Below are 11878 nucleotides of genomic sequence, written 5' to 3' on the forward strand. Positions count from 1 at the left end.
GTGTGGACCTATGCCTAACCTATATCTAGGGGGAGCTTCTTACTTTATGACATTTATAGATGATTACTCGAGGAAAGTATGGTTTTACTTTCTCAAGCACAAGGATGAAGCGTTTAGTGTTTTCAAAACGTTTGTGACACTTGTGGAGAATCAGAGTGGCAAGAAACTTAAATGCTTACGCACTGACAATGGTGGAGAGTATGTTTCAAAGGCCTTTCAGGACTTTTGTGAGTCAAAAGGTATAAAACGTGAACTTACTGCTCCTATCAATCCTCCTCAAAATGGTGTTGCTGCGAGGATGAATAGGACCATACAAGAGAAGGTCAGAAGTATGTGTCTAATGCACAGCTTCCAAATGGGTTTTGGGCTGAAGCTGTATCAACAGCTGTTCATCTTGTAAATAGATCTCCTAGCAAGGTTTTGCAGAAGGATTCAGTGACAGAGATGGTATGTTCAGGCAAAATGCCCTCATACAAGCATCTCAGAGTCTTTGGCTGTGAGGCATATACTCACATTCCAAAGTAATTTAGGAACAAACTTGAGCCAAAGAGTAGAAAGTGCATCTTTCTAGGCTATGGTAGTTCTGGTGAGATGGGGTACAGACTTTGGGATCCCGAATCCAGAAAGGTTGTCCGTAGCAATGATGTTCACTTTAATGAATCCAAATATCATTCTAAACCAGAGAGGGTTGAGGAGATTAGAAGAGTTGTCTTCCAAGAAGATGGACCTACACGTGCAAGGCAAAATGTCAGGGCTCAAGAGGAGCAAGGACAGGATAGAACTGTTGGGCATGTGGGCGCACCTTCTACTTTCTACCGCTTCCTATACTCTAAGCGTCCCTTACGACGCTTTAGGCGCAAGTTCTAGAGTCTCGGTGAATCTCTCATCGCGTCGTGCGGGGGATCGACTCGGCATAAAGATTTGACCTCGCATACGAAGCTCTATACCATGTCCTAAGGTGTTTGTGTGCCTTCTACCGTGTTGTGGAAGTCTCTTTCTCGAAATACTCATGGATTCCCATACGACGCGATAAGCGTATGTTGCAACTGTTAGGTGGGGCTTTGATCGCGTCGTGCGAGGGATTTTCTTGGCTTTAAGATTTCACCTCACATACGGCGCGATACTGCTATGTTCTAAGGTGTGGTTGCGCCCTCTATTGTGTCGTATAGGGAGTTTTGTGATATTCTTTTTGCATGTTCTGTGTGTCACATACGACGTGATACGGACCTATTCCACAGCTTGGGTCACCCTTCTATCACATCGTGTTACCCTTCTCCTCACACACGGCGCGATAAAAACATCTTGAAGGTTGTGGCCTACCCCTCTGTCAGGTGGTGTGCTCTTTTACCCAAATGGCAAGGACTAAGCAAATTGCAAGGAAGGTCTACCAAGCCCCAACTGATCCAGAAATAGGTGATGCTGAGAAAGATGCAGAGAAAGCACCCCCTCCACTACCTCGTCAGAGGCCCAATGCCAGAAAAAGATTGAATTATCATGTGAACTCCCTAAGAGAAATAAGAAAAGCACAAAAGCCTACTTGTCTACTAATTCCAAAGCTCTCTTTCATGAGGGTTGTGAAAGAGATATCTGATAGACTTGTAAGCATGATGAATATCAAAACTTTTGTCTCGGTAAGGTGGCAGTCTCAAGCTGTGATGTGCCTTCAGGAAGCTGCTGAGGATTTTCTCATAGACTTTATGAACGATAGCTACATTGTAGCTACATTTTCTCATAGGGTCACACTTATGAGCAAAGATTTTGTGCTTGTGTCAAGGCTAAGGTACAAGTTTGATAAGGCTCTTGAGCTCATTCCTAGTGAGGATCTTAGAGCCTTCCAAATTTTAAACATCCCTCCTTCCAGGCAGCAAAAAGATTCTGGTGTTGTCATTGAGGATGTCACACATGAGTACGAGACAAGAAAGTCCCAGTATATTAAAGCAAGAAAGGAAGTTGAGAGGGAGCAAGACATGATATCCGAGGATGCTATCCTTAAAGAGCAAGCTAAAATTTTAAGAGCATCCAACTCTCTTCTTTATGAAAAAGTCACTGGCCAAATGGTGGTGGATGTCTCCTTGTTTGGAGATACTGAGGCATAGTTGGACATATTCCCTCAAGACACAAGTATGCTTGTAAATCCCAACATTGAGCTTGGTGACACTGTGCTCTATATCTCTCTCAAGTGTGCTGCTTTGCTAATTATTATAATGTGCATGTGCATGGTAGACAGGCACAAGGGGCTCATTGTGGCTTGTGTTTCCTTTTCCAGGTGTCTTATGAGGAATCTTCCAGAGGCTCTAGCTATGCAAATTGCCATACTTGACCCTCTAGTGACACAGTGCCTTTTCAACAAGCAAGGAACCCTTTCAAGTTTTTTTGATGATTTTAACATGCTGACCTGCAATTACATATTATACCCCTATGTTGAAGGGTAATTCTTAACTCCTTACATGTTATTTTTAACATTTTGTGGTATTCTTAGCTAATTTGTTTTTTATTTTGTAGAGGACATTGCAGTCTTATTATCTTCAATCTTTTGGAGAAAGATATTATATTTATGAATTCATTGTCAAGTATCCATGGGAAAAGTAAACTGTAAGTATGAAGCATAATCTATGCTTGATGATGGCCCATTGTTTTCTATTAGTAGCTTTTTGATTCAATGTCTTCTTGCAGTGCTGCCAAACTTATTGTTGGTCACCTGAGTACCACAAACAAGGATTACAATATAGAATCTTTCAAGTACTACAATCAAAAAGTGCCTTTATAGACAGACTCAACATCTTGTGGATGGAGGGTGCTTGCAAATGCATGGAGATATCTTGAGTCAAGGTGCCGGATGACTACACTCACTGTAAGTGTGGTTCATTTATTTATTTTGATGTTTTATGTATGTATGTCATGTCCTTTAGTTCCTTTTTCTATTTTTTTCAGTTGCATGACTATCCAGATTCTTGGGTCACATGGGTGAGAGAGAAGGTTGTTTCTATGGTTTTGGAAAGATCAATAAATCCAAATGATCGAGATTCTCCTTTGCCACCAAAGAAAGGTAGAGCCACCAAAGAAAGGTAGAGCCACCAAAGGTTTGGATGCAAAGAAAATGGATCAAAAGAAGAAAAGTCCTGCAAAGATCCATACAAAGAAAAAGGATCACAAGAAGAGTCCTACCAAGGTGAAGAGTCCTGCCAAGGGGAAGAGTCCCAAGAAGAAGATCCCTGCCAAGGGGAAGAGTCCTACCAAAAAGAAGATCCCTGCCAAGGGGAAGAGTCCCACTAAGAAGACTGCCAAGGGAAAGAGTCCCACTAAGATCCCTGCAAAAAAAAGAGCAGATACAAAGGGCCATCCATTCCACTCACCATTGAAATTCAAGGTTCAAAAGTGTCGTTCACTTAAGAACAATAAGGGGGAGGCACCTAGCTCACCTTTCAAGCTACCATTTATGTTGTCAAAGAAAGCTGCCAAATTACCCAAGACAGCCAGTCCTAAGGAGCCCAAAGCACCAACCCCTGCCAAGTCACCACCACCACCCACTCCTAAACTTTCACCCCCTTCTGAACACAAAAGGAAAAGGGTCTCTGAGGATGCAGAATCCTCTCAATCAAAAAGAAAAGTGGAATTTCATGATTGAATAGTCCACAAAAGCTATGTACACTTTTGTTCATTTTGTCCATATGAACATATATATATACCCTTTGGTGATTCATAATTTTGTACTTAAAATACTTAATGCAACTGTCGATTCTTAAATGTGTATCATGATGTCATGTAAGTTTAAAACAACATAAGTAGAGAAAAGATAAATATATTTGCAAAATGATTACAATATTGAACTTGTTTTTTCAAGTCCTTGCAAGTGGCTCAAATACAACTCTTTTTGGGGGAAGGCATGTGATGCAAGAGGTTGAATTCTCCATCCTTGTGCTCACCACAATTTCATCCACTTTGAATCTATACTCGGGAGATGTTTCATCAAGAAACTCAAGAGATTCTCTAACATCATTTAGTCTCCAATTTGTTGTTACTATCAGGCTTCTATACTCGGTGTGTGGATGTACTGTGACCTTTAGTTCAAACTCTGGACAATTTTCCTCAAAGTCGAGAGGAACCTAGCTACCTAATTTGCTTCTCCATCTCGTATAGTCGTAGCCCAGAACTAATGATTGACGACATAGTTGATATGAGATAGACATAGAATTTGGGCTTACTCTACAACTAATATTGTCACCAATATGGAAAGTTTCTTTGGTGCTTCATCCGTCTCCAAGAACATTATCAAGTTCAGTCGTAGAAAGTCTTCTATTAAGCCACATCATCTTTGTCCTCTTCAAATCCATTGTTTTGAAACATGCCACAAAGACATGTATAGGCAAGAACCATTGAACTTTAATCCTTCTTGATATCCTGCCCGGAGACATAGCTTTAAGGATGTCTTCTTTGATCTTGGATTTGAAGTTTGATATAGTACATGCATCAGGAGCTTCCCAATCAAGTGAACTTATGGTGGGAACGGGTAACTGATGTAGTTCTCCATATGCACCTTCTCGTGATGGAACTTTGTATTCTGCAAAATAGACAAACAAATCCATTGTTTTGTAAAAGGAAGGTTGCTTATCAGCATACATAGCATCTGCAATCCCTTTATGCATTGCTTTGAACGTCCCACTTGGACTCTCCACAGGCTGCCATTCCACAACTGTTGAAGAAAATATATCTGGAATGGAATCAAAAAATGAGAAAAACAATGGGATAATGAAAAAAATTCACTGTATCAAATAGTTTTTTTTTGTACTTGCAATAAGAATGCAGTGTGGGATGTTCTTCCCAGTCTAACACCATATCCTTGGCCATGTACACATGTTGAACCTTAGCTAGCCAGCCATTGTTGGTCACTTTGAAAGCAAGAACACGACCTTTCCAATGGTTTTTTACTTTATCGCGTTTAGTTCTCTTCACTTTGTGTACACCTTTGCATGAAGGAAACATTGTTACCCAGTCATTCACACGAAAAGATATGGACTTCCAAAGACCATCCTCTCTAACATTATGAAAGTCACAAGAAGTTATGTTATGTGAAGGGCGACGTGCAAAAGACGCCATGGAAACTTAGAGATTAGAGAAGAAAGAAAGTATAGACGGAAACTAGAGAAACTAAAACCTCTCACAAACTAGAGAGCGAGAAAGGTATACGTTTGAAAAAAGTAGGTGATTTTTCATTAATGCTCTTGTTTTGAGAGTCTTCTGACATAGATTTCGTATCTTTTGACAACGCTTTTGTGAAATATAAAATAGAATAAAAGAAGAGACTTCATTGCTTTGAGCCGCAAATTTAATGAGCTCTCTCGCCGAAAGCACCTAAATATAGCAGTTTCAGCCTTGCGATCAAGACATTTAGCGGTTCTCCGTCAAAATAGGACCACCAAAACCCACAATAGAGGAGACAAGAGTGCCATACTTTTGTATACGTGTCAAATAACTATTGGACTATTCCTTAATCCTTAGATTAACAAACAACCCTTTTTGAGTCGTTTTTGGCCCTAATGTGACTATTCTTCTATACATGCATGTCCCAATGATTGCATTTTATATAGAGGTGAGTACAAGGACAATATGTTGTGTCCAAAATGTCAAACGTCTCATTATAAACAGAAGAAAGGTAAGGTCCCTAGAAAGGTGTTGAGACATTTTCCCCTCGCTCCACGTATAAAACATATGTTTCAAAGTCCCAAACTAGCTAAGCTTATGATATGGGGAGCAGAGCACAAGAGCAAAGATGGAGTAATGCGAATTCCAATGGATAGTCCTACATTTGAGCATATTGAAACGCTATGGCTAGATTATGCAAAAGAACCACGCAATTTAAAGATGGGTGTAGCATTGGATGGTGTGAATCCATTTTCTATGAAATCAAGTAAATGGTCTACATGGCCGGTGGTAGTTATCAATTATAACCTACCCCCATATCTCAGCATCAAGAAAGAATATTTAGTGCTCTCACTCTTGATTCTCAGAAAACGACAAGTTAAAGACTTGAATGTTTATTTAGCTCCTCTTATCGATGATCTTCAAGAATTGTGGAGAGGGATTGATGTAGTTGATATGTCTAGAAGCATTGATCAGAGAAAGTTTACTTTTCGTGGAATTTTAGCATGGACTATCCACGATTTTCCAGGATATGGATTTTGCTCAGGTAAATGTGCTTTTATATATAAATTATCTCATATGCTAGGATTTTTAATGCGCTAATCACCTTCATTATGTTTTTCATGCAGGGATATGTACGAAGGGCTATAAAGCTTTTCCTGTTTGTGGTGATTGGTTAAAATCGATTTATAGCAAAAATCTCAACAAAAATATATATCTTCAACATAGACGATTTTTACCTAAAGATCATCATCTACGAAATAGAAAGCAATCCATACATTTTAATGGTTTGGTAGAAGAATGAAGATGTCCAATACCAATGACACCAAAGGATTGGTATCTAAAGTGGACTATTACGAAATAGAAAGCAATCCATACATTTTAATGGTTTGGTAGAAGAATGAAGATGTCCAATACCAATGACACCAAAGGATTGGTATCTAAAGTGGACTATTGGACCCGCTATTGATCTGGAGTCTGAGATCATAAGCGACGACGATGATAATGGTGTGAAGGCACGAGGCAAAGGAAAACGTTCCTTAGCTCAAAGTCCTTCGATATGGTACACTTTGGAATATTGGAAGGATTTGAAGATATGTCATCTTCTTGATCCGATGCACATATTCAAGAATGTTGGTCATTCATTATGGCAACACCTCATTGGCTTAAAAGACACAGCGGCAGCAAGAAATGACTTAAAAGATCAAAACTCAAAGCCCAATCTATGGCCACTTTATGATGAAACTCAAAATGAGACAACTTATGAGCCTGGTCCATGGGTACTTACGGTAGAAGAGTTGCAGGCAGTTAACATGAAGATTCAGTCACTTCGTACACCTACGGAATATGGAGCATCTTGTAGAAACATGTTCACTTTAGATAACAAGAGCTTGTCTGGTTTAAAAACACATGATTGGCACAACTTTGTGAAGGTAAATCTACAACGATCTTTGTAAATAGTTAGTTTCTTGTATATTTTCTTGATTGGATGAATCATGTATGCAGCATGTTCTACCCCTTATTATTGATGGGTGCACTACCCAAGGAGTTCGAGATGTAATTTATCGTCTTGGATCTCTTGCAAGGTATATATTTATGGCTCTTTAATTTTCAATGAGAATTTTTAGTTGATAACTTAGTTGAATCATTCTCTAATGTATTCTTGATAACTTACTGATAGATGGATTACATCTAAAGAGATCGACAAACAAATAATTCCACAAAAGAAGCGTGAATGTATAGAGCTTCTTTGTTTGATGGAGAAGGAACTTCCAACATCCTTTTTTGATATTCAAGTCCATCTTCTGGTCCATCTAGTGGACGAGATAGAGCTCCCCGGTGTTGTTTCTACTCGATGGATGTTTTGGGCCGAAAGATTTATGGGCATACTCAAAGGTTATGTACGTCAAAAAGCAAGACCTGAGGGTTCAATGGCAGAGGGATGGATGCTTGAAGAATGCATGTATTACGTTTCAGAATATCTTGAACAAACGCACTCTGAAGCTCCGCGTGCATGGACAAATGAGTCTTCTTCTATCATGTCAGACGAGGTACTGTCTGGTAAGGGAGTCTCTTTTTGACTTAGAATCCAAGATAATTTGGATATTTCTACTTTCATTGTCTATAATAGCAAATGCATGCAACAATTTATTGATGAGTATAAAGAGGAGCTTGCAAACCAACGAGTTGGAAGACGTAAAAAGAGAAGATCTAGATGTCAAACCATGTAAATAAAAAGCACAATGTATCTTCTTTCACGGATTGGTTATACACCCATATGCAACGTGCGGTTAGTGATCATGAGTCAATCTCAAGGGAACAACGAGAGTATATGATCGGGTGTGAAAGAAAGGTAACTTCTCGGGTTTCAGAAATTGAACTAAATAAGCTTCAATCTTCTCTTTTTTCTTATATAATTTATTTATTGTTCTAGGCTCGAATGTATACCAACATGTGGGCTTATGGGCAACATCTTCGGATAAAAGACATTGACGACTTACGTCTAACTCAGGATTCTTGCGTTGTAGCCTCTTTCAAGAAATTATCACGTGCCAGTTCAAGAGAGACAAATCTTGTAGACTGTGAACTTGGTTATGTGGGAACCATTGTCGGTATGTATGAAGTATCATATCGTATCTTCAAGCAGGTAAAATGAAATCTCTCTTCATGAATCAATAACATGTAGTTTCTTCAAGCTATGCATAAGTCTAAATTTTTGATTCGTGCATTTTGATAGGTGATTTTGAAGGTGGATTGGTTTCGTGCCGAGTATAAAGGCAATAATGCCACAATGAGACGAGAACCATCCAGATTTTGGTCCGTCAACTCCTCAAAGTTAATGCATGCAACAAAAGAGCCTTACATTCTACCACCTCATGTTGAACAAGCATTCTTTGTCAAGAATACAGATGCTCATCCATGGTGGAAAGTTGTGCATGTTCTCCCCAGGGGTCGACACTTTTTTGATAGCGTTGATCTTGAGGAAGAAAATCAAGAAGAAATTGTTCCTTCCCCGAATCTAGACACATCGACTTCAGAGAATTGTAGAATTTTCCTTGCAGATCATGATGACATTGTACATGATGAGAACGACAATGATTCGTGCTCTAACACTATAGACACTGAAGAGGAAGACATGATGGATGTCGAGTGGACAATCGAAATGAATGTAAACACATATTTAACGGCGGAGGAGTTTGAGGAAGTCCACAAGGATAATGAAGACGAGATTCTATTGACGATTAATCTCAGAGATGAGGATGAGGACTACTAGTCTTATTAGACGTCAACTCATGACTCAACTTATGTTGGGTAAGATTTTATCTCAAAGCAATTTATTGTATGTCAAGATTTTTATTCTTTTGCAAATCATACTAATAAGGGTGGGTGGTGCGAGTCTCTTGGTGATAGCCTCATATGGCTAGTGTCGGGGTTCGATTCCCCTCAGACTTGTTTTTCTTTCTTTGGTTGTATATAGGGTGGCAAGGGTACCTTCATAGTGAACCACCAAACAACATACTAGAAGATTGACTCCCAAGCTGACAGAAATGCAAACACAGTGATGCACAATACATTCAGAATTTTCTCAATGACTACTGTTTTTGGACTATTTTGCAGCCGTATGGATGCTGGAACATTGGGAACAGTGCCCAATTGTCAGAGTACACTTTTGGGAATGATTAGGGCTGGAAACAGGTGAAAAACCAGAAATCTAGAGAGCTGTAATTGCTCTTTTGGAGTTGGAATTAGAGGGTTTTTGTCAAAGAAAGTGAGTTCTTGGTTGGAAACATGTTTGGGACCAATTTACAGTTGTTATGCTGCCAAAATTTGGTCAATACAGGTCAATAGGGTGGTGCATGACTCTCTGTCATAACCTTCTATCGAAGAAGTCGACAAACGCAAAGCTTTCAACGAAACATCAAAAAATGAATCAGGATGTTCGCCACCACGAACAAGAGCGTCATGGACTCAACAAAATCCTCATATGTATTGTAATGATCTCGCATCTCATCCAACTCGGCCGCTATATGTGGACGCCTAGACAAGGTATCTGCTACCACGTTCTTCTTGCCCGCAACATGCACAAGCTGAAAATGAAAAATTGACAAGAAGTTGGCCCATGACAAATGCTTCTCACAAAGCTTGGCCTAAGTGAGAAAATAGCGCAATGACTGATGATCAGTCTGCATAGTAAAATCCGCTCCAAGAAGATCGTGCTTCCATGACTCTAGAGCATGAATAACGCCAAGAAATTCCTTCTTGTAAATCTACATATGCTGCTCTAGCGCTCTCAATACCGTGCTCTTATAGGCAATAACATGTCCATCTTGCATCATGAAAAGGTGCTGCTATCCCTGCGAAGAAACGAATAGTCATAGTAGATGTATATGCAAGCCCCATCTCATTCATCTTTACTTCCATCTTCTCATCTAGCTCTGGTGTAATAAAACTGGCCCTTATCCCCAGATCGAAGAAAACAAGCAATTGATGATCCCAGACCTGACCCCATGCTTTGCATCTCTGAACTCGCATCCGCATCCCTTAATCCCAGAATATCAGGTACTAAACCTGTAGATGGATGGGATCTACTCGAAGACGATCTCTCATTCTGGTTCTGGTTCATCAAGATCAGCCATAGTCTAGGCTGTCTTGGTATACATAGAGAAAGCTTGTCGACCAATGTTAGCTGATGTATAGTGCGAACCCGGAACTTGATACAATGATTCCCGAGGATCTTTGGCAATCCTATAACAAATCACTCAACTTGCTCCTTAAGAGTACCATTCTGAAACGAAGTCATTGGCAATTGTGCCTTCCAAAACTTTGATATGTACTATTCCATAGTCGAGCAACCAAGATATGAAAGTGTATTCCAAGTTGCTATCACATCCGCTTCAAAAGCCTTAGTCATAAAGATAGCTGCAAATGTTCTCTTGAAATCCACCCAAGTCCTCGGTTGAATGCGGTTGTTCATAGGGCCATTCCACCATGACTGCGTATCGTCCTTCAGAAAAGTAGCGACTTTGCGAAGTTTGGAAGCCTCTGCAAAATTCTCACCATTCAAGGCGTTGTCGAACTAGTGGATAAATGCTAAGGCCTTTACCTCATCCATCCCACCATGGAAAGTATTAAACTTGACTGACTGTCCACCTTCCTTGTAATCGTTTGCTGGTCCCACAGGAGTAAGGTCATCGGGGATTGGAGCATCAAAAGTCCTCATCCCTCTAATGTATCCACCATGCTCTTCACCTGCTCCCAAAGTGCCCTCATGTGATGGTATTCCTCCCACAAAACTAGGTAGAGTTCTAAAATCATATGCGTATCTACCAAGTCAGCCTCCTCCGTTCACTTGGAGTCTATGCTTTAATGGCTTCCAAGAGACAACGTTCAAAAGCACACTCCTCAAGCATTTTACGTGCTTTCTTCAGTGCACCACATTTGGCATATATGTCAAAGACACAGATAACGGCTTTGATCAATCTTTTAACTTCATATCTCCACCTGGACGTACGACAGTGAACTAGTCTACGTCCTTGGAGCCTTTCCTTGTGGGCTAGAATCTGCTCAAGGTGTAATACTTTGTCGAGCTCATCAACCTCGGGTTATGGACTGTCCTCGGGTTGATTCCCGCAATTCTCCCATGAACTGTCGAAGAAGACTCACATGGAAAGCGTTATGAATCTTCCACGAGGCACACTCGCCTTCTCAAATCGAAGCAAAACCCAATCACCTTCTCTAAAGTGCAATCGGCATCTATGCTTCTCTTGAGCTTTTTCACTGGCTCATAAGATTGATCATGTGCAATCTTGTGATTTTTGATGCTTTGTTGTTGAGGCAAGAGACTCCCTATACAGGAATAGGTGAAGTTAATTACCTCGCCAAACAAGTACAAAAATCAGCATTGTTTGGCTGCTGCTTTTGAGCTATTTGGGGGCTGTTTTATGCTCGGAATCATGCCAGAATCAAGGGGCACATGGCCCAAGGTACAGAGAACAGTACATGGACACTAGAGAGGTGAAAACATGTCAAAAAAAGCCATAATCAGAAAATAAAGCGGCTTGAAATTACCCTTTTTGGATTGCTTTGCAGTCGTATGGATGCCTGGAACATTGGAAACAATGCCCAATTGTCAGAGTACACTTTTGGGAAGCGTTGGGACTGGAAACAAGTGAAAAACCAATTCCAGAGAGATGTAATTGCTCTTCTTGAGTTGGAATTAGAGGGTTTTGTCGAAGCAAGC

The 11878-nt window shown here is 40.2% G+C and overlaps 1 protein-coding gene and 1 pseudogene across 1 annotated transcript; both read left to right on the plus strand.

The window, feature by feature from the left end:
* The first annotated feature begins 1352 nt into the window (after nt 1-1352).
* Nucleotides 1353-6442, plus strand: LOC147441210 (uncharacterized). The gene is made up of 3 exons (XM_086483405.1): nt 1353-1927; nt 6006-6184; nt 6267-6442. Exons 1-3 carry the CDS (start codon nt 1353-1355, stop codon nt 6440-6442), a joined length of 930 nt encoding a protein of 309 aa, XP_086339531.1.
* Nucleotides 6443-6557: 115 nt separating this feature from the next.
* On the plus strand, nt 6558-8308 carry LOC147441211 (uncharacterized; annotated as a pseudogene).
* The last annotated feature ends 3570 nt before the right edge of the window (nt 8309-11878 follow it).

Source organism: Adiantum capillus-veneris, chromosome 15 (genome assembly GCF_014529385.1).
Source record: "Adiantum capillus-veneris isolate H3 chromosome 15, ASM1452938v2, whole genome shotgun sequence".
Taxonomy (NCBI): domain Eukaryota; kingdom Viridiplantae; phylum Streptophyta; class Polypodiopsida; order Polypodiales; family Pteridaceae; genus Adiantum; species Adiantum capillus-veneris.

Excerpts from the sequence above, each read along its gene's own strand:
- LOC147441210 (XM_086483405.1), top strand. The coding sequence starts at position 1,353 with ATGGCAAGGACTAAGCAAATTGCAAGGAAGGTCTACCAAGCCCCAACT. Across the intron at positions 1,928-6,005 it reads TACGAGACAAGAAAGTCCCA|AAAACGACAAGTTAAAGACT; the intron begins GTATATTAAAGC and ends CTTGATTCTCAG. Across the intron at positions 6,185-6,266 it reads AGGATATGGATTTTGCTCAG|GGATATGTACGAAGGGCTAT; the intron begins GTAAATGTGCTT and ends TTTTTCATGCAG.